Source organism: Euprymna scolopes, chromosome 24 (genome assembly GCF_053919585.1).
Source record: "Euprymna scolopes isolate OS-2025 chromosome 24, ASM5391958v1, whole genome shotgun sequence".
NCBI classification, from domain to species: domain Eukaryota; kingdom Metazoa; phylum Mollusca; class Cephalopoda; order Sepiida; family Sepiolidae; genus Euprymna; species Euprymna scolopes.
Window position 1 is genome coordinate 105,630,512 of NC_136505.1, and position 22,827 is coordinate 105,653,338.

Genomic DNA, 22,827 nt, shown 5'->3' on the forward strand with positions numbered 1-22,827 from the left:
AAAAGTGGTAGTAGGCAGGCAGGCAGGCTCGAACCCGTACTGTGAAAGAGAAAAACAACATGAAAAAAAAAAAAAAAAATGTGGTCTTTGCTGTTGCGCCAATCGCCAAACCGGAAGTGATGAATGTTTAAATTAAGGCTAGTCAATCGAAAAGAGAGGATGACTTTCGAAAATATCTACAAAAAAAGCGACCCCTCCCTGTAGAAAAGTGGCCAGTTGAGAGTGAAGGAATGAATGTTTTTAGCCAATTTTTCGATATTTGTCGTCGCCCCTGTCGAAAGTTTTATACAAGCATACATACATACGTATAAACAGGCAGGTGAGATTTATATTATCGATTATCTTTAAAAAATAGTTACATTGCGTATCATTTTTTTCAGCAGAAATAATTTGCTGTACAAAAAAGACAGTCATATTATTTGGATTCATCGGACTACTATTCGCATTTTGAGCATCATTTTCACAACGTTTCAATCGATGTAATCTCCAACCTTCTTCAGAAGTATCTTGTCCAACTCAGGAATGTTTCTGTCAAACTTTATTTACTTTATGGCAGTAGCATACTTTTAGCCGAAAGCCACTCAAGGATAAGGATTAACGTGATTATCAGTTGGGTTATAAGCTATGATAGGCTTGAAAACAAGGAATAAAATATACTCCGGGCTACTGTTCTCACCTTAAGTATTATTTTCACAATGTTTTGGTTGATGTAACATCCGACCTTCTTCAAGTGTATCTTGTTGAGCTCGGGAATCTGCACAAAATTCTGAACAAAACCCTTTATTTACTTCACGAGGGGTAGCACGCTCTCATTCTGTCAGCCATGACTGAGGACAGTCGTCTGAAGATACCAATTAGCATGAATAACCAATCCACATCTTAAAAATTCAGAAACGAAATACACAACATTTTATTACTTACTAGCGAGGGGTACCCGGCGTTGCCCGGATGTTTGGGGGGGGGGGTTAAAAATAAAAAGTAAGTATGAGGATCGAATACGAACCGTTGAGGCAAAGTTGTAAATTAAAGTGTGAAAAAAAACCAAAAAAACGTGCGATGTTAACCATTGCCCCACCGCGAGATGCTAACGGAAACACATTTGAATTTATTTAATTAGTTGGATTTAGCAGGTGCTCGTTTTAAATGAGGTCAAGTTTTGACTGCGGGATAGTATTCATTTACTGCTGAACGCTTTTTTTCCCCCCACCCCCCAATGTGTTATAGGAAAAAGACTAACCCACATGCGGCGAGCGACAAATATTGAATATCTATCTTCCCGAAATCGAGCAAATTAAATAGACAGGCGAGCTTCGTTGTTAACTGTGAGATATTACGATTTATATGTGATATAAAAAGTTTTAAAATGTTGTGAACCGACCGACCGCTTCTCTGAAAGAAGCCTTTTGTAGACACACAGAAAAAGCGAACACACATACATACATGCATACATACATTTTCGCTTTTATATTTATAGAAGAGAATAACTTTACAAATACTTGTCTACATTGGACTTTGGAGTGATCATTTTATAGTCTGCAGAGAAGCAGTCCTAAAGTAATGTGTTCCAAAGATGAATTTGAGCTAAAATATTCTTTATTTTCGATTAGAAATGAACTGTACTGGTGAACAATCACTTGATTGTCCAGAACAGCGAAGTTTAGATAGCAAATCAGCATTAATCTCTGATCATGTCTTCGTGGTAAGTATACAAGAATCGGTCAAAAAGGAAATGGAGACTTGTTTTATCTTTTATTTAATCGGAGTATTTATCGGAATAATCTGATAAGTGCCAATGGAGAATGACAAGGTAATTCCGGTCTGATTTTCCTATCAACACTTACGGTAAGACGAGGAGGCCGAGTAACATTGTCAGCAAGCCGCTTACACGGATAAATTCAACTGACAAGTTTTATAAGTGGGAAATGAATAGCTATACAAATCAAAAGAAAAAGAATTAGCTGTCAGGTTAGGAAGTAAAGGGAGGGAATGGGAGGAATATTCACTCTACACAAACATTTCTGATGTATTTCATTAGAAAACAAACGATTCTTCAAGGCAAGAGAAGTTTTACTTTTGTTTATTGATAACTAGCATCGGTGTGCCCCGGCGTTGCCCGGGTGTTTGGAGGCCTGTGTTGAGCGAAAAAAAAAAAAAAAAAAAAAGTGGTAGTAGGCAGGCAGGCTGGAACCCATGACGCGAAGGCGGAAAAGAAAGTGAAGGAAAATCTGATGTCTTACAGCTACTCCATGACGCCACCGGAAGTACGGAACACTAAAATTAGGCAAAGTCAATCCAACCGCTACAATGACTTGCAAAAATGGCTTGCAAAAAATCGACCCCTCCTTGTAGAAAAGTGTCCAGTTGAGGGTGAAGGAATTAATGTTTTTGGCCAATTTTTTGACATTTGTCGTCCAAGACGTCGAGTTTCAAAACGATACCGATCTTGTGAAAATCCGTCGCCTCTGTCGAAAGTTTTAGGCAGACATACAAACATACATACATACATTTAAACAGACAGGTGAGATTTATATTATAGACTAGCCTGGGTGTCCGACATTGCCCAGGTGTTTGTTGAGCAGCAAAAGAAGTTGTAGTAGGCAGGCGGAAAAGAAAGTGGAGGTGTGTGTAAGGGTGTTGGCTGAGCAAAAATTTTTTTTAAAAAAAGGAGTAGTAAGCAGGCTCGAACCTGTAATGCACCAGAGGAAAAAAAGTGAAAAAAAAACCCAAAACAAATGGTCTTACTGATGTGCCTATTGTAATTGTGATGTCACGGGTGGTCAAGATAACACCTTTTATGCGATGTTGAGGGTTGAATGACTTACAAAAAATGTCAGCAAAAAAAAACGACCCTCCCAGTAGAAAAGTGCCCAGTTGAGGGTGAAGGAATGAATTTTTTTGGCCATTTTCTTATATTTGTTGTCCGAAGGGTCGAGCTTCAAAATGATATCAATCTCGTGAAAATCTGTTGCCTCTGTTGAAAGTTTTAGGCAGACATACAAACATACATACTTACAAATATCATCATCATGCAGTCATTCATAGCTGAAGATGACTAGTCAAGGTCTCAAAGCTTTATCCTACGGTGTTGTAGCTTCCCACACTCAGTGTAGAAAGTTTCCCCACAAATAGTGCATGGGTTATGCTTTTGATAATGTTTTTGTTCAGACCTTTATTTTCGCCTTTGTTTTTCCCTCTATTTCTGCCTTTCCTTCATGATTAGCAGGGGTACCCGGCGTTGCCTGGGTGTTTAGAGGTGTGTGTGTTCGGGCGGGGGGGGGGTTAATCAAAACATAAGAATAAGCGAAGTAAATTGTTAAAAAAAATAAATGTTAAAACTTTAAAAAATCGAAAAAAAAAAAAAAAATTAACGTAAGGCAAATGCACAATGTAAAAAAAAAGAAAAAAAATGTAAAAAAAAGAAAAAAAATGTAAAAAAAAAGAAAAAAAATGTAAAAAAAAAAAAAAAATGTAAAAAAAAAGAAAAAATGTAAAAAACAAGAAGAATGTAAAAAAAGAAAAAAGTAAACAAAAAGAAAAAAATGTAAAAAAAAGAAAATGTAAAAAAAAAATTTTTTAAAATGTAAAAAAAGAAAAAAATGTAAAAAAAAGAAAAAAAATGTAAAAAAAGAAAAAAATGTAAAAAAAAGAAAAAAAATGTAAAAAAAAAGAAAAAAAAGTGTAAAAAAAAAAGAAAAAAATGTAAAAAAAAGAAGAAAAAAAATGTAAAAACGGGAAAAACAAAAAAGAAAACGTGAAAAAGAAAACAGAAAAACGAACGTTAAAACTTCTTTAAAAAACAAAACAAAAAACATGTGAAAAATGGCTTAAATAACCCTGTTTCAATATTAATATTTAAAAAATCGAAAAAAAAAAAAAAAAAAAAAAAGAAAAGGCATCTCAAACCACAATTCGAATCCAAAACCTTTAGATAATGAGGCCGCGCTCTAAGCAACTGAGCTAAGACGACGTCGCCGAAATTGTGTCGGTTTTTTAAATATTTAAACTAAATCATGTTCCGACGTCATTTGCGAATGCGTAGAAGCGAACTTGTCATGAAAGGACGGTTTTTGCTACACCCTCCCTGTAGAAAACTGATGATTTTAGGGTGAAGAAATTAATGTTTTTGGTCAATTTTTCGATAAAAAAAAAAGTAAGTATGAGGATCGAACCCGAACCGTTGAGGCAAAGTTGTAAATTAAAGAATTAAAGTGTGAAAAAAAAAAAAGTGCTACGTTAACGATTGCCCCACCGCGAGATGCTAACCGAAACACGTTTGAATTTATTTAATTACTTAGATTCAGCAGGTGCCCGTTTTAATGAGTTAATGAGGTCAAGTTTGACTGCGGGATTTCATTTACTGCTGAACGCTTCCCCCCCCCCAAGATGTTATAGGAAAAAGACTAACCCACATGCGGCGAGCGACAAATCTTGAATATTTATCTTTCCGAAATCGAGCAAATTAAATAGACAGGCGAGCTTCGTTGTTAACTGTGAGATATTACGATTTATATGTGATATAAAAAGTTTTAAAAAGTTGTGAAGCGAGCAACCGCTTCTCTGAAAAAAGCCTTTTGTAGACACACACAAAAAGCAAACACACATACATACATACATTTTCGCTTTTATATATATAGACTAGTGAAACCTTCATGACGCGCAGTTGGAAAATAGTAAAGTGTTAAAAAAAAACAGGTGCACGTTTTTGATTAACGTGACGGCGATAGGTATTCAGCAGTAAGAATTTCGTGCGGGACGGTTTTGAATGAGGTGATTAAATCGGTTTGTTTGTTTTTAAAAACCCGCTCCCCGTTTATTAGGAGGAGCGAAATGAAAGCTACAGTCTGATATGACGAAGTCGACATTGAACAAACGTTACTTAGCTCTCTTGAGACAACTGGCTTTCAGCCTGTGATTAGAGTCGAGTTTCGCTTTTTGTTTATACCGAAAACCGAATGTAACGCATGCCGATGCGGGAAATGTGGAATAATTAACGTTTGAAAGTCAATAAAATTAAATAGACAGGCGAGCTCCGTGGGTAACTCTGAGATATTACAATTTATAGATGATATAAAAAGTTTTAAGAAGTTGTGAAGCGAGCAAGCGCTTCTCTGAAAGAAGCCTTTTGTGGACATCGAGGAAAAGCGTACATACATACATTTTCGCTTATATATATATATATATATATATATATATATATATATATATATATAGATATAGATGGCTACTGCACCAGAAACTTCAGTCTGCTGCTAACCTTAAGTAAACACTTCATCAAATCTCCACACTAACGTAATGTACTTGCAATAACCCTTATCCCTGAGTGGCTTCCGGGCCTTGATAAGTGGTGATCACTGTGTTAAAAAAAAAAAAAAAAAAAAAAATATTCATTGCCTTTAGACCTCACTTTATCTCTGCCCACCAATCTTTCACACAATAAGATTTTTGAAATGCGATTGTTTTCCATTCTGGTCACATGTCTAGTCTATCGCACTTGTGTCGTGGCCATTACAGTTTCTATGCTGTCTATGTTGGCTCTGCTGAGTACTTCAACATTTGGTATAAGATCGTTGCATTTAATTTTCATAATTTTCTTAGTTGGCTCTGCTGTATTGCTTTCAACCTCTTTATGTGGTCTCTGTGCAGTGAGAGACAGATTCAATTGATAATAGACAGAGTTATTACATGATAATAACGTCCAATAAGTTCTTGTTAAGATGAGGTCTGCCTAGAGAAGGGATTCTGAAAGTGAGCCGTAACGCCCCACCCCATCAAGCTGCCAGAAAAAAGAATCTAGAAGTAGAGGTAGAGTTAGACGAAATGAAGGACATTAATAATGACCCCCGCCCCCCCCCCCCCAAAAAAAAAATTTTCTTATTTTTTTTCAAATTTTCTTATTTTATTTTTGCTGGAGGAAATCCTAGCAGATGCTAGGAAGTGTAATTGTTTGTATTTCTCTTGCACTTGGTTCATCAAGTATATCCGCTAAGTAGTTTTTGAAATTCTTTTGCGTGAATCCGGGTGCTCTTATAATTACTGGACTGAAATGTGTGTGTTTGAGATGAGGCAAAAAATATCATATACGTTTAAACTTGACTCTCAATTTTAACATCAAATTTTGCCTCATAAACTGCATAGTTGGTATTTACTTCATTATTGCTACAATTAGGTATGGCTCAAGCCCAGAAGGTGGAGAAAACCAGTTCTTCTAGGAGGGCATTCTCGTTAGGTACAAAAATTGCTGAAAACAGGCCTATTAACATTTTCCCTGTAGGAGCATCTCGGTGATCGGAAATAAACAAATCTTCCAAAGGAGGATGTAAAGCCTGGGAAGATAGATGAACTTCCTAGGACAAGGCTAAACAATATCTCATTTCGCTAAAGAAGGGTTGGATGGTTCAAGTCAGCCCCTAGGTTGCCAAAATGATGCCAAGGACGAAACTCATCTGGTATGCGTATCGTTGCATGAAAGTGCAGCACTCATAATCCTCATTTCCTTAACTTTAAAAATGGCGCTAAAGCAAGTGTCTTCCTTTCACACAGAACAAATGTATTTGTAGTTCGGTCGATCCAAACATCCGGAAGAAACGAATCAATCTATTGACAGTTTTCATGAAGAAAATTATTTCCAGGGGCTGTGCTATAGAAATATTTCTTATCAGATTGGAAAAGCCTGTACTGGGACTTCACTTGAACCCTGTGCATATTTTTCCCAACATGTGTTTCTGATAGGATTTCTTGTAGGAATTGATTTTCTGTTTTTGGTAACAAGTTTATAACGGGTAAGCATTTAGGTCCGGAAAGTGTTGCAAGCGTTTATAATGGAAGTCGTGGCTTTCCAAATCGGTGAAATCAGAAATATTACAGTTTCTTCAAAAAAATGGAAATAAAAAAAAAATGAAATGTGGTTCTCAAATCTTAGGATTTAGGAATAAAAATTGTTATTTCAAACTGAAGTGTGAAAAATATTATTTCAAATTCTAAACGTGCTGAAGCATATAAAAATATTACTTCAAATGACAGACCAAAAGGAATGCTATCTCAAACTAAAGAATGACAGACCAAAGGGGGTGCTATCTCAAACTAAAGCAAACAAGTGAAGCATGCATGGTCCTCCGTGAGTGCACAGTGAACGAGGCATAAAAAGAAAAATGACTACGTTCAGCATCCCCCCCCCCGCCATTTAGCCCCCAAAGTCCTCAGGGGACGTCAAATCCTGGTGAAAATGAACAAATGGTGCAGTTTTAGGCCTTAACATATGTAAATTTGAGTTCTGCACCATGCAAAAAAAGAAAAGACTAAGTCCATAATTTGCTCCCCCACCCCACATTTAGCCCCAAAAGTCCTCAAGACCTTAACATATTTAAATTTATGTTCAGCACCATGCAAAACTGCTAAATAGACATACACAGAAAAAAAATTTTTGGACAAATATGGTAAAATAGTCACAAAAATGGAGTGTTTTTATTAGCCCTAAAGAGCCCCTGGGACACACCCAAGAGTTATCGCAAAGTACAGACAAACAAAATTATATAGAAATCAGTTAGTTACAACTTTTCAAAAAGTTTTATAAAAATCCAAGACATCAATTTTTTTTAATAAGCACAAAAGTATCAAATTTTAGTTATTTTCACCCATAAGGCAACCGAGTGTCCAGGAAAATCTGTTCTGTTAAGTTATTTTTACTCATATCATGTTTAATGTTTGTGCACAATTTAAAAAAAAATTCCAAGGATAATTGAGAAAAGTGTGGACGGACGAACGGACAAGGATGAATTTACAGGTCCACCCTCCTTTTGACGGGGGACCAAAAAAAACAAACAAAAAAAACTCTTTAAGTGCACTTTTTAAAACTTGGGAGCTTTCTAGTCAAACTTTGAAACCTTTGTTTGACATCAAGGTTTTAAAGTACGACAGGACTGTTTTAATAGACGCACATTGAAAAGGTGAAATCAATGGAAACGTGCATGTAAAAACCAGGATAGAATAGTAGTCCAAATGATCATAATAATATACTCCCTTGGGTATGTAAGAAAATGATACATTTGAAATTCTAAATCGGAGTACAAAATGGAAACATATTAAGTAGTTCAAAAAATAGGATATAGACAAGAATATTTGCTTACATGGCTCAAGGGAGACCGAAATGAACATTATGAGGTTCAAGATTTTTTTTTTTTTTTTTAATTTAAAGTTTTCAATAACTCATGCATTATGCATTGACCCGTCTCAGGGAAAGGAAAAAAAAATCTTATCCTCTCTCGTTCTCTTTTCAAGCCCTTCGGTTAATTTTCTCCTAATGAAATCGAAAACGAAATTCTGCTTTATAGAGAAAAGATTGACACACCTCCCCCATCCCCACCCCCACGCTTTAAAGCCAAAACACAGACACCCCTCAGAGCAATCTCGCTTCTCATATATTTTCCTTGAATAATTCTAAACATTGAATTAACAGCTTTGGGCAATTTTTACCAAAGTTTATATCGATAATTATTTCAGTTGGAAGAATTTCAGGAAAAAAAAAAAAAAAAAAAAAAGGAATATTAAGGGTTTTACTTTGTTCATTTTTTTTTTTCTAGTATTTTTATTTTATATCAAAAAGAAAAAGAAAAACGAAACGAAAATGTATTCTAAGATTTAAGGCAATGTACTGGGAGTTTTGTATTTAAATTAAGAGCCAGTGGCTTATGTTTTCCCTTTTCCAACCATATCAACAAAAGATGAAAAGATACGAACAGAAAAAAGAATCTGTTACTTTGAATCTGACTAATAATAAAGCCAGAAAAACAAAGTGAAGGAAAATGAGATTTTTTATCATCATCATCATTATAATAATAATAATAATAATCATCATCCCCTCTTTTCAATCGACTAGCCTTAATTCAAACCTTCGTCACTCCCGGTTTGACGATGGACGCAACAGCAAGGACGTCATGTTTTTTTTTTTTTTTTTCACGTTCTTTTCCTCCTTCATGGTACGGATTCGAGCCTGCCTGCCTACTACAACTTTTTTTTGTTTTTTGCTCAACACACACCTCTAAACACCCGGGAAAATGCCGGGTACCCAGGCTAGTCTATAATATAAATCTCACCTGTCTGTTTAAATGTACGCATGTATGTATGTCTGCCTAAAACGTTCAACAGAGGCGACGGATTTTCACGAGATTGGTATTGTTTTGAAGCTCGACCCTTTGGACAACAAATATTTAAAAAAATGGCTAAAAACATTAATTTCTTCACCCTCAACTGGGCGCTTTTCTAGAGGGATGGGGGTCGCTTTTTTTCGCCAATATTTTCAAAAGTCATAATAATTGTGAAAAAAAACTAATTTTCTCAAACAAAAGAATTGATGATTGCTCAGTCGAGTAAAGGAAACAATGTGCACCTACCTAAGGTTGCGGAAGAATTGCCCCCCTTCCGCGACGTGACAGTCTGCTAACGTGTCTCGACAGGCAAGAAGTCATAGATACAGAAGTAACTTTCCAATATCGGAGAACACAACTGGTATCTAAGAAAAAATCTGAAGAAGTGAGATTACCTCCTCTTTATGAGTAAAGGTTATGTGATTAACCAGCACATGATCTCGGGGGGGGGGGAGATTTAAAACCGCTGATAAGGCAACAATCTCTTTTTTGTTGGTTAGCAAGGTAAGTGCACACAGATCTCCCTCTCTTTTGAGCAATCATTAATATATTTCGTCACATAATAAATAATTATAATTATAAATATTTGGCCAAACTCCTTTTTTGCCAACTTCCACTTTTAACTGTAATCTTCACTGATCGTTCTGACTGCCCCCACACCCCCCAAAAATAATGCCCTGTGGTTTCCCCTTCATTCTTTTTCACAGCAATTACTGTCCTCAAATGCAAGTTAATGCTATATATATATATATATATATATATATATATATATATATATATATATAAATTTAAAGGGGGTTAGACCAGTAGTCTAAAGAGCAGAGTGTATTTTAATGTGATAGTAAAATTACTAATTTAATTAAAATACAAGAAAAGAACAGTGCTCGTTGTAATTCAGATATATAATAAGCTCAATAGGCAAATATTCTAGAGCTACTTTAATATTTAGAAATGTGATTGATAATTTAAAATTCAAATTAGAATTTAAAATTAAAAATCTGTTTCATAAGAAGGAACAACAACAAAGTCAATAATTTGTACGATCGTTTCGGAAACGATGTTTTTATTGTGATAGACATTAAGCCACGGACAATAATTTTGACATATAGTTTTTTTTTTTTTAAAAAAACAAAGTCTCCTCATCATCAAAAATATTGGGTGGGGTTTTAATATGTAAAAGACACCATAAATAAACCTAGCAATTTTTAAGTAAGTCAGATGTATCTTTCAATTGTTCGCCTTTTGAAAACCGTAATTATCGTCAAAGCATTCATTTGGATGTTGATTGTAGCTTCGTATTAACCAAAATATAGTATTTGTGACTTCATTTTTATTCCCATTGTTCTCATATATATATATATATATATATATATATATATATATATATATATATATATATATATCGTGTATTTATAAGCTACAATCAACATCCAAATGAATGCTTTGACGATAATTACGGTTTTCAAAAGGTGAACAATTAAAAGATACATCTGCCTTACTTAAAAATTGCTAGGTTTATTTATGGTGCCTTTAACATATAAAAAAAAAAAAAAAAAACACCCAATACTTTTGCTGATGAGAAGACTTTGTTTAAAAAAACTATATGTCAAACTTATTATCCATGGATTAATGTCTATCACAATAAAAACATCGTTTCCGAAACGATCGTACAAATTATTGACTTTGTTGTTGTTCCTTCTTATGAAACAGATTTTTAATTCTAATTTGAATTTCAAATTACTAAATATATATATATATATATATATATATATATATATATATATATATATATATATATATATTAATAAACTGTCTTTATAGACGAAAGTTTTTCTTTTCTATTTCCTTTCTTGATTCTGTCACCCGACAGGATAAACAGAGGCGCCGTCGTTTGTGTCAGTCACATTTTGAGTTATTTTTGCCACAGTGAAAATCAGTTCCATTGTTGGAAAAATGAGTATAGAATGTGAGACGTTTTTATTTTTTGATGGAATGAGTAGAAACAGAATGTATTAGAGAAAAAAAAAAAGCAGAAAAAAGGTTTTATCCTTTAATTTATTTGAGGTTATTTCTTTTATAGGTGCATCTTATTTTGTCATAAAAATAAGATTCTCAAGTCTCATAGTTCCATACAGATTAGTGAGATTCTTTTTCATTAATATATTTCTTCAAATAATAATAATAAATATTTGTCCAAAGTCCTTTTTGCCAACTCCCATCTTTCACTGAAATCTTCACCAACCGTTCTCACTGTCTCTTACCCTCTCTCAGCATCCTCCCAAAAAATATTGCCCAGCGCTTTTGCCCTTCATTCTTTTATACAGCAATCATTGTCCTCATATGCAAATTAATGCGATATATCTATATCTCTCTATATATCTATAAAAGTGTGTGTGTGTGTGTGTGTGTGTGTGTGTGTGTGTGTGTGTGTGTGTCTGTGTACATTTCCCTACACAATAACCCTGTCAATTTTCAGCCTACAGACTCGAAATTTGAAATACAGGGTACTGAGATTTTGGAAAATCTTTGTAATTCGTTTTCGGCCAGAAATTTGGCTGTTAAAGGGTCAAAGTTCAACGATTTGACCGTTGAGAACTCTACCAAACTCCTCCGCCAATTTTGGGTCTAAACAATTGAAATTTTAGATATAGGTTCCTTGGACATGGATCTAACTTAATAACTTGATTTGAGCCCAAAACAATAAATGTTAAGGGGTTACAATAAGGGTCAAAGTTAAAACAAATTTGACCTCTGTGGTCTCTACCAAATTACTCAGACAATTTCTGGTCTAAACATTTGAAATTTTACATAAAGGGTATTCAGAGATAGGGCAAGCTTTTTAATCGGGTTGGGTCGAAAATTTGAGCTACCAATATATAAATGTATGTATGCATTTTTGCCTAAAACTTTCGACAGAGGTGACTGATTTTCACAAGATCAGTATCGTTTTGAAGATCGGCAATGAAGGTCGGTCCCAGAAGTCAAGACATGGTGCTCCCCCAAGACAAGACCCATTTATTTCGATTGGGGTGTGCAATAAGCCTCCTTAAGATTTCAGTACTCTACGTGTATTTTTAGTGGAAGTCTGGACGGTGCTTACTCTCCTTGATCAATTACACTCATATTTTTTTGTACCAATCATTGGATCTACAACTTTTTTTGGAGGGTAGAAGTGTACATATCAGATTATGGAAGTTTTTTTTTTTTTTTTCTCCCTCCCCTGAACCAAGTTTAAATCCAACTCGCAACACTTTGTTTACACAAGACCAATGTTCTATCCACTGAACTGAAAAGAACTTAAACTAAGCCGTAAACTTACAAAGCGAAAAACAAAAACCTAAGAGAAAAAGCACTAGAAACTGCAGACAAAGACCCCAAGAGTGCCATCAGCTAGAAGAATTCCGCAAATGTTAAGAGGTTTATATACTTTTCATTTTGCTGCAAATAGGGAAGGAGACTCGCACACATATCTTTGAGATTTCTCTCTCGGGCATTTATGACAGAATCATCGCCAGTTGTGCGTTTGTTTCCGTACAATAGAATTCAATTTTATCCGTTTTGTCGATTCCACTCGATGAGGTGTCGGCAGTTCAAGAAGAACACTTACCTATAGCTGCTTTGCCCCAAATTTCAACTAAGAACTCATGAGAGGCATTGTTTGAAGTTTTATTCACACTGAATGAAGGGTTCTCCACCTTCCACTGTGGGGCCTCGTAGCGGGCCTCCTCCCCGTTCTCAAATTCTTCGCCCCACGGATTCCAGTCCGGGTCATCTCGTAAGATATCTGAAGAGAAAACAAAAGCAAAGGTAAATATAAAGTAAGAAACGAAGAAAGTTTTTTTTTTTCTTTTTAATTACTTAGGGATCATCACTTATCAAGGCTAAAAGTCACTCAAGGATAAAGGTAGCAGGTAAGGTTTGCATGATATTTGAATTTTGCATTGTAAATTCTAATTAAAGTCATTATATAAATAAAAAATATTTTTATAAAATCAACATTAGGTTCTCTACAGTGCAATGTAAATTACAATGTACTGTGGACTAAGTCACTGCAGGGAAGGCACGGGAAGTTTCCACCCAGTGCACCACAGTGGGTTCCCAGCTAAAGCAGGCAATCAATCAATTGAAAAATGGTCGATTTCACCGATTTCGATAACAATAAATGTATTGGAAGTGTGGAACATTCATTGATCTTCATTCAATCCCGGGCAACATCGGGTCTCCCATCTAGAGTGTGTGTGTGCTTGTATGTATATATATTGTATATTTAAGCAGCATGTTTTCATTCAGATAAGTATTATTGAATAGCACAGAGTGTTTTTGTTCAATGAGGTTGTTTTTTTTTTGTAATTTTTCAATTTTTTCGAATTGTTTTTATTTCTCGATCGAATCTGTACAAGAAAGTTCCATAGTTGTCTTCGTCCATCTGTTTTTTTTCTTTTGGTTATATTGTTTATTTTATTTTTTTTTTGCAAGTACTTTCGACTGAGTTTCATCATTTGTATGAGTATATATATATATATATATATATATATATATATATATATATATTTCTTGAAAACTGGTATCACATATATATAGATAGATAGAAAGATAATATATATATATATACTAGCAAGTACTTTTGACTGACTTTCATCATTTGTATGAGTAAATATATATATATATTTCTTGAAAACTGGTATCACATATATAATATATATATATATATATATATATATATATATATATAGAGAGAGAGAGAGAGAATATATATATATATAGAGAGAGAGAGAGATAGATAGATAGAAAGAAAGATAATAGATACACACTAGCAAAAGTACTCGTCGTTGACTGGGTTAAAAAACAGCCTACAGAAAATGAACTCTGATTTATGAAAGTATGATAGTTTATGAAAAGGAAGGGTTGTAAAGAGATAGCTTCGAATTTGGGGGTATCAAAACCAAAGCAAAATATGATGAAAGTAAAAATAAAATAGATAAACCCCATAATTTATTATACCATCCCTGTTCACACTGAAACACTTATCACAATATTCTGTGGATCTATATTAAAAAAAACCTTGTTAAACTTTGTGACATATTTCGATTCTATGGAGGTCAGGTGTGAACGAACATCCCATAATTTTATTATACCATATTTCTTCAAACTGAAACATAATTATCAAAGTATACCTACGCAGATAGATATGAAAAGTCTTTATTAAAGTTTGTGCCTATTTCCATTCTATGGAGGCCAGGCGCGAACGCAGACCCCACAATTTTATTATACTATCCCTATTTAAGTTAAAACATACTTATCAAAGTATTATTATGTACATCTATATCAAAAACACTTGTAAACGGTTTTTTTAAATTTTTTAATTTTTTTATTTCCATACTTTGTGGACCAGGCGTGAACGCAGACCCCACAATTTTAATGAACCACCGTTCTGCCAGATCAAACATGCCCATTATTGTGTCTCGATACATCTTCTATCATTATATGTGATCAGTTTTCTATAATAGTCAACCATATAAGAGCTTATTCGTGACCAGACACACACACACACATTCAGCTTTATATATATATATATATATATATATATATATATATATATATAAAATGAATAAATGATTAATAAAACATGTTAAAAGACATCTTGAAAAAAAGTTAAAAACATTTAATTTTAAAAAAGGAAGCACAAGATAAGTGGATAGTCCTTAATCCACGGAGTTTCGAAGAAATACTCTCCTTCTCATCAGAGGGCAGGAATTAGCAAAATGCGGGATTGGATTTTGCATAGAAAAGTATTTAATGAAACCACAAGTAAGTCACAGATCTTACTTGGTTAAAAAGAGGGTGAGGTAAGGGGAATAGGAGGTAAAAGAAAAATGATAAAAAGATTTAAAGTTTCTGGGTGAAGAATGTCTTTAGACGAAAAAGGCGCTTTAAGCTTATTATTAATGTTTAAGTCACGGTGATAAGCTTTCCAACTTATATTTTTTAGGAAAGTGTTCAAAGCAAGAACAAATTGATGGATATATTCTTGTTGGGTAGGAATAGGGATATTCTTGGCCGACAAGGGAATGTGTTCCTTTTCAAACATATCTGGAGAGAATAAAAAGCTCAACCATATGGGAGCTTTTTATATATATATATATATAAGAGAGAGAGAGAGAGAGAGAGAGAAAGAAAAAAAAATATATATATATAGATAGATAGATAGATAAGATAGAAAGTTAATATATATATATATATATATATATATATATATATTCTCTCTCTCTCTCATATATATATATATATATATTGCATGTCAATTGTACACCACTTGTAGCTAATTGCACGCCTATGCATACCACTCTAGAACACTTGAGAATTTTCACCTAACCTAAGATGCATTCTTTATATTTCATGTTGGCATTTTACGCCTGACATATGCCCGATGAGTGGAATGTCTTGCAATGTGAAACTGTTTATGTATTGCTTGTCAAACTCTTAATAGCTTATCAAATGCTAGAGTTGGAAGGGAACTCCAATTCAAGATTTCTACTTATCAATCACGTACAAGCAATCACCTATAAATAATTTTCAGGCAATAAAACGGTTGGACAAACATACAAGCCATCACCTATAAATAATTTTCAGGCAATAAAACGGTTGGACAAACATGCAAGCCATCACCTATAAATAATTTTCGGGCAATAAAACGGTTGGACAAACATACAAGCCATCACCTATAAATAATTTTCGGGCAATAAAACGGTGGGACAAACATACAAGCCATCACCCATAAATAATTTTCGGGCAATAAAACGGTTGGACAAACATACAAGCCATCACCTATAAATAATTTTCAGGCAATAAAACGGTTGGACAAACATACAAGCCATCACCTATAAATAATTTTCAGGCAATAAAACGGTTGGACAAACATACAAGCCATCACCCATAAATAATTTTCGGCAATAAAACGGTTGGACAAACATACAAGCCATCACCCATAAATAATTTTCAGGCAATAAAACGGTTGGACAAACATACAAGCCATCACCCATAAATAATTTTCAGGCAATAAAACGGGTGGACAAACATGCAAGCAATCAGCAAATATTTTAAAGTTATCCTGTTGGATTTTGAAAGTTTAACCTGAATAGCATTTAAGCTGACAAGCTATATTTGATTCTGATTAGTCAATTTTCATTTGTTATTGGTTTACCGTGTTATTGGCAATGTAATAACGTGCCCTAATTTAACAACATAAAGATGGAAAGATGAAGAAAAACACTTAAATTTATTTCTACCTGAAGATGGTTTCTTTGCAAACCGAGAATTTGTATTTAAATAAACATTACGTTTATTTACTAAAAAAAAACAAAAAAAAAACTTTCCAAATTAAAATTTTTAAATGTTTTGTAACGACGCAAATCACATGACACATAAAAACGCGCGCCAGCATCCCTCCTCCATGCTGGCTCACAAATCCAAAGAGACCCAGGTTTGGCTACAGAAGGAGTGCTACAACGTTGTACCCTTCTCTCACTTGCCACTCTCCTCCTCGACCTGAACACGCTGGACTACTTCGTTTAGTCATATGTTGAGAACATCACCAACATGACCTCCCACAACACCAAAACCAGCCTGATCACCGCCATCTGTCGTATATTCATCAAACTCCTGCTAGCACTTGTGGAAAAGTCATGCTCCCAATCCCAGACCCGTATCAAGACAGTGATTATAACTGAAGGCGGCTACATTAATAGATGTCAGCTCTACTACATAATCAAGTTACTTGAATTGATTTTTTTCAATAAAAGTTTTAAAATAAAACTGCAGTGTTGTTTTATTAAGAGCGACTATTTTATTGTTCTACTTTCTAGGCTTCGACTAGAGTCAATCCATTTATTATTTTTTGAGATGTATAATGATGTTTGTCATATCTCCTGAATGAAGTGACTAGACTACAGCTGTAGACCAGAATATTGGAGAATGCACCCCCCTCCCTTCCTACTGATATGGTAATTTTCTCGGGTTTGTATTACTGTACACATAGATTCGAAAAAGTTGTCAAAAAACAAATATATAACAAATAAATGTTATCAAAGGCAAGATAAGTTACTTTTCTACCTAACTGGATATATTTTTTGTGTTTTTATTCAATGTAACATATTTATTCGCTCGAAAAACATACAGTGTTTACCGATGTATTCGAAAATTCAAGATGGCGTCTCACACTCTCTTTAACACCGTAAGTATGGAAAAAGATGCTATAAATAAAAAACTATACAACATACTATTAAAAACCCGCCGAATATATGTCAACCTATGTCACGGTAACATATATTGAGCGAGTTTTTAACAGTATTTTATCCGATTTTTTATTTATAACATCTTTTCCCACGCTTACCATGTTAAAGAGAGAATAAGACGCCATCTTGAATGTTCCAATACATCGGTAAACACTGTATGGTTTTCGAGCTGAATGAACATGTTAAATTGAATAAAAACACGAAAAATATATCCAGTTTGGCAGAAAAGTAACTTATCTTGCCTTTGATAACATTTATTTGTTATATATTTGTTTTTTGACAACTTTTTCGAATCTGTGTACAGTAATACAAACCCAATTTCTCTTCTAAGGCCCTTCCATCCTGGTTCAGAACAACACTCTTCAGACAATTCTCACCTGGAACCGTAAAGATTCAACATGTCTATCCACTGCGCCATGGATAGAGATGTGGCTCAGTGAATAGAGACGTTGACTTTCTACGGTTCCAGGTGAGAATTGTTTAAAGATAGCGGTTTCAATCCTACCCAAAGCCGGCCAGAGGCTTACTTGGCCAAAACGTGATGAGACGACAACAACTATGGATAGCAGTAATTGCTGAGGATGCAGTTATGAGATTCAGAGTTCCTATCCCGTCGCGGTTAACACCTGACGGAGGCCAGAGGAATAGTTGGCCGAAACGTTGTGCAACAACATCTAAGAAAGATGAGGATAATAGTCTGCAATAAAAAAAATTAATAAATAATACTCATCTCAATAATGAATTCCAATGAAATAATATCTAAACTAAAATTTTATTACTTTTTCTGTATAAGTTTAAAACTGTAGCATTAAAAAAATTTAAAACTGGTTAAAACAGCTAGTTATATATAATTTACTGCCTAAAAATGAACAAAGTTGAAGAGACCATAAACAAAAGAATTGGAAGCACCGTAAATGAAGACTTTCGTGAAGTTGTAAGAATATAAGAGTTCCGTCTCTCCCTGGGAGATCAGTTTACAGTCAGGTTAGCAGACAAGAAAGGCATTCTTTGGATTCTTTGTGACAGTTCCTTCTTGTTGAAAATTTAGTCAATGCTTAAATATAAGAAACTTCATTTCTTTCCCCCATCCAAGAGCGTCCCCATCCTGCAGCCAAGCAAGTTATAAAATATTAGAACTATTTCTTGGCAACGTTTCTTAACAAGAACCGAAATGTATTATTCATCCGTCCCCCACAAAAGGACGCCATAGTTATTAGACAGGATCACTCGGAAAATTATTTACATTCTTTAGTATAGACAAGGAAACGTCATCGTTATTCCTCGGACATTTCAAAAGGAACCATTTCAAGCAATTGATAATCCAGATATTCAATGAACTGTTTCGGTATCGTTTTACTGAAATTATATCTACGAGTGCTCCCCCCCCCCACAACTTGCTGTAGAAATTCCATGAATGGTTTCTTCATTGAAATAGTTCTTTGTTCTTGATTTTTTTTTTTATATCATATAAAATCCAACATATTTAGCTGGTAGTATCAGTTGTTTCCATATAAATTATTTTATTGTAAACTTGCAGATGTACCCGCCGTTGCCCAGTATTAAACGAAACGTTAAATTCCTTTAAAAAAAAAAAAAAAATGAAGTAAAAAAAAAAAAAAAAAAAAAAAAATGAAGTAAAAAAAAAAAAAAAAAAAAAAAAAAAAAAAAACATATACACAGCATTGAAGGTGACCATCCATTTTTGTCCCCATTCCACTACAGCTTGGTGGTCATCCTATAGTGTTTCTGCCATTTTCTTAGATATGTGTTCATTTGTTTTCCCCTTGTGCCAATTCTAGAGCGTGGTGTCATCAGCAGATATATACATTTTAGAGACAATTTTATCAGGGAGGTCATTTATGAATATCAGGAATAATAAAGATTTAAAGATAGACCCTTGAGGTACTCCCGCTGAGATACTCATATTGTTTACATGTACGAGGACAATCTGGATTTTTCTCTTACTTAAGAAGGATATAATTACGTTACGTATTCGTCCAGTGATACCATATGACCTAATTTTCCTGAGAAAACCAGCGTGCCATACCCTGTCAAAAGTCTTAGATATATCGAGGACTATCGCTCTTCCCTCCCCTGCTATGTCCATCTTTCATTTAATATTATTATATGTCATTTTATTTTGTGTAAGTAAAAAAAAAGAAATACTTGAGCTGAGATCGAAACCAAAACCTAAAGACAGTGAGTACAATAGCCATTAGGCCAGCTTACCACGTTCTTTAAATGTTTTCAAGCCTACTTATTCTTAACATAAGGAAGCTGTCATGTGCATGCGCAGCCGTGAAACAGTTGACAAACAGATAAAAATCTGATGACCCCCCCCCATGTCCCAATTTTTCAATTTGGACCCTTTAGCAACTCTTTTTACTAGATGAAAACCAATTAACAAGTTTCCCACATATCTTAATACGTTATATACCAAATTGTAAGTCAGTAGATAAAAAATTCATTGAGTATATAAAAAAAAATAATTTGGACGCTGAAAATGTACACAGTAAACAATGTTTTATTGTCGCATTGATTATTTATTTGTAACGCAATTAAAAAAAACATTTCCGGGGTTATTTATTTATGTTGGTAGTGTAGAAGAAAATGTATGAATGTTTTTTAAGAAAAGTGTATTAAAAACTAGAGAATAAATTTAAAAAAAAAAGGAAGGCAGTGGTTAAATCGCCATTGTAAAATGCTCTTACGGTTGTCAACGGGTTAAAGTAGATTTATTTGTAAGAAAATTGCATTAAAATAACTTAAACGTAATACGGAAATGAACGATGTAAAAAAAAAAATGCAGAAAGTATTAAAAATTGTTTATTTGAATAATTTAAACCCCCCCCAAAAACCCAAAAAAACAATTGGGACGCTGAAAACGTACACAGTAAAACAATGTTTTATTGGCGCGTTGATTATTTGTTTATGTATGCATGCGCAACCGGAAGTCATAAACAGGATGTTGGGTTACAACACTCGTTACAAGGTCATTTGAGTTTTATAATTTATAGATATCTAGACTAGCTGTCTGTGTCCTGGCAATGCCTGAGAAAGTAAATGAGCTGAAGAAATTTTGTACCACATATCAGTACAGGGCAATGCCGGGCACCCCCATTAGTATAAACTAATTCCAAAGAGCAGAGTTTCGATTTATGAAGTACAAAAATTAATATCCAAAAATATTCAGATTATTTATTCACTTCGCTTTCTTTGTATAATTCTGGCCCTTTTCCTTTTTTGGTGAGAAGCATTTAGCTTCAGAACGTCATGGCCTAAAGAATAGAGATTTGATTTGTGAAATACAAAAAAAAAATAAAATAAAATAATGCCCACAAATATTCAAAGTATTTATTTAACCCCCCTCTCTCTCTCTCTCTCAGACACGAGTTATTTTTCTTAATCTGTGATGAAAATCATTCAATTCCACAAATGGCCGCGATTAGTCAAAAGAGATATCACTTAAAAATCTGTTGACATTGATGTAGAGAATAACAATGCCTCGAATTAATCGTTGGCAATTTGGGAAGATGCAAATAATATTCACGAGATTCAATCACTCTTTCCGTGATAGCTTCCACGTCACAACACCAAGAGAAAGGCTTTTGAACACGAAGACTTATTTTCTGATTGAATCTAAATAAATCTCGGCTCCGGCCATTTTATTTGCTCAGCAAGAAAATTAATCCCACCATTCTGACCGAAATCTCTTCAGAGTAAATAATCTCAAAAACGTCATTTTCAAGCATCCAATTCTGATACATCAAAACAAGAGTATATTGATGCGGGTTCCATCTGATTTACACAGCTCTACGTCATCAAAATAATAATATTTGGTTTAACGTCGGTTTTACATGCTGGCATGTGCTGGACGACTTTAAGAAGTTGATTTTCAAGCTAATCTATCTCTGAGCAGATCTTTATCCCTTTTTTTCTTAAGTCCACCCATATTATTTTTCTCCAGTTGACTGACCTTCTATCTCTATTGTTCTATATTTACTAGTGATGGGACGATTCCAATATTTTTCCCCGATTCCAATACAATTACCAATTCTATACTAAATTCCCAATTTTGATACAATTACCGATTCCAATTCCGATTCTGTATAAATTTCTAAATATTTAACTATATAGTTGCATTTTTTTCTCTGATTACCGAAAAACACACATGGTAAATGTGCAAATATTTTCCTAAACATATACTCGTGGGGAAGGGGGACCTATCGATTTTAGCTTCACTGGTGGTTTAAAAATCAATATCTATTATTTCATCATTATTACCAGCAATGGAAGATTATGCTTTAAACAAAATCAAATAAAAAAAACAATTAAAAGAATCGTTTTGGCATCGGAAAATCGGTGCAAATTTTTCCAATTCCGATACCCTCAAATATTCTGATTTTTTCCGCTTAATCGTCCAACACAAATATTTACTCACCCAAAAACTCTGGCCATTCTTTCAATGCGACCATACCATCAAAGTCTCCTGTTCCGCATACATCTTCCTATATTACCCAGATTTAATCTTCCTCTGAGGTCATAATTTCTATAAATGTAACGCATGTTGTCAACTCTCATTGGTCCGACTTCACTTCCAGACATCATTACACTGCGTACACATACCTGATAGATTCTTCCCTTGGTCAATCATGGTAACACTATGCTGTTTAGTAATGACAGAAATCCCTGAACTTACTCAATCTACTCATAACTCATGCATTCACGCTAGCACCTGATCCACCCTGTGCTCCACCATGATAAGAAAACTATATATATGAATTTAAATAAATACAAAGTCTCAAAAAAACAAAAAAAGGAATAAACTAGTAAAAGACCTTAATTCTAACAAGCCGAGCATGTGGAGGTCCTGCATCACAAATGAACGATTTTGGGTCAATTTTCTCCCTATAATGCCCCCTGGAGGCACAACCAGAGTTATCCCGAAAATCCGTTCAGGTACAAATTTACTTTCACCATGACTAATGTATGTGCAAATTTAAAAAAAACAAAACAAGTGAAGCATGCATGGTCCCCCGTGAGTGCACAGTGAACGAGGCATTAAAAAAATGACTAAGTTCAGCATTTGCTTCCCCATTTAGTCCCAAAAGTACCCAGGGGACGTGAAATCCTGGTAAAAATGAACAAATGGTGAAGTTTTAAGCCTTAACATATAAACTTGAGTTCTACACCATGAAAAAAAAAAAAAAAAAAAGAAATGACTAAGTCTATCATTGCACCCCCCCCATTTAGCCCCAAAAGTTCTCAAGGCCTTAACATATTTAAATTTGAGTTCAGCACCATGCAAAACTGCTAAATAGACATACACAGAAAATTTTGGACAAATATGTTAAAATAGTCACAAAAAATGAGTGCTTTTATTAACCATAAAAGCG

At 34.2% G+C, this 22,827-nt stretch overlaps 1 protein-coding gene across 1 annotated transcript in view; it reads right to left on the minus strand.

Moving 5' to 3' along the window:
* LOC145246541 (ribitol-5-phosphate xylosyltransferase 1-like) overlaps positions 1-13,550 on the minus strand; it is a 565,148-nt gene extending 551,598 nt beyond the window's left edge. Inside the window, exons 1-2 of the mRNA XM_080108144.1 lie at positions 13,538-13,550; positions 12,748-12,924 (exon numbers count right to left, since the gene is read on the minus strand). Of these exons, the coding sequence (XP_079964270.1) occupies positions 12,748-12,924; positions 13,538-13,550 (190 nt within the window). The remainder of the gene's footprint in view (positions 1-12,747; positions 12,925-13,537) is intronic.
* Positions 13,551-22,827: the final 9,277 nt, after the last annotated feature.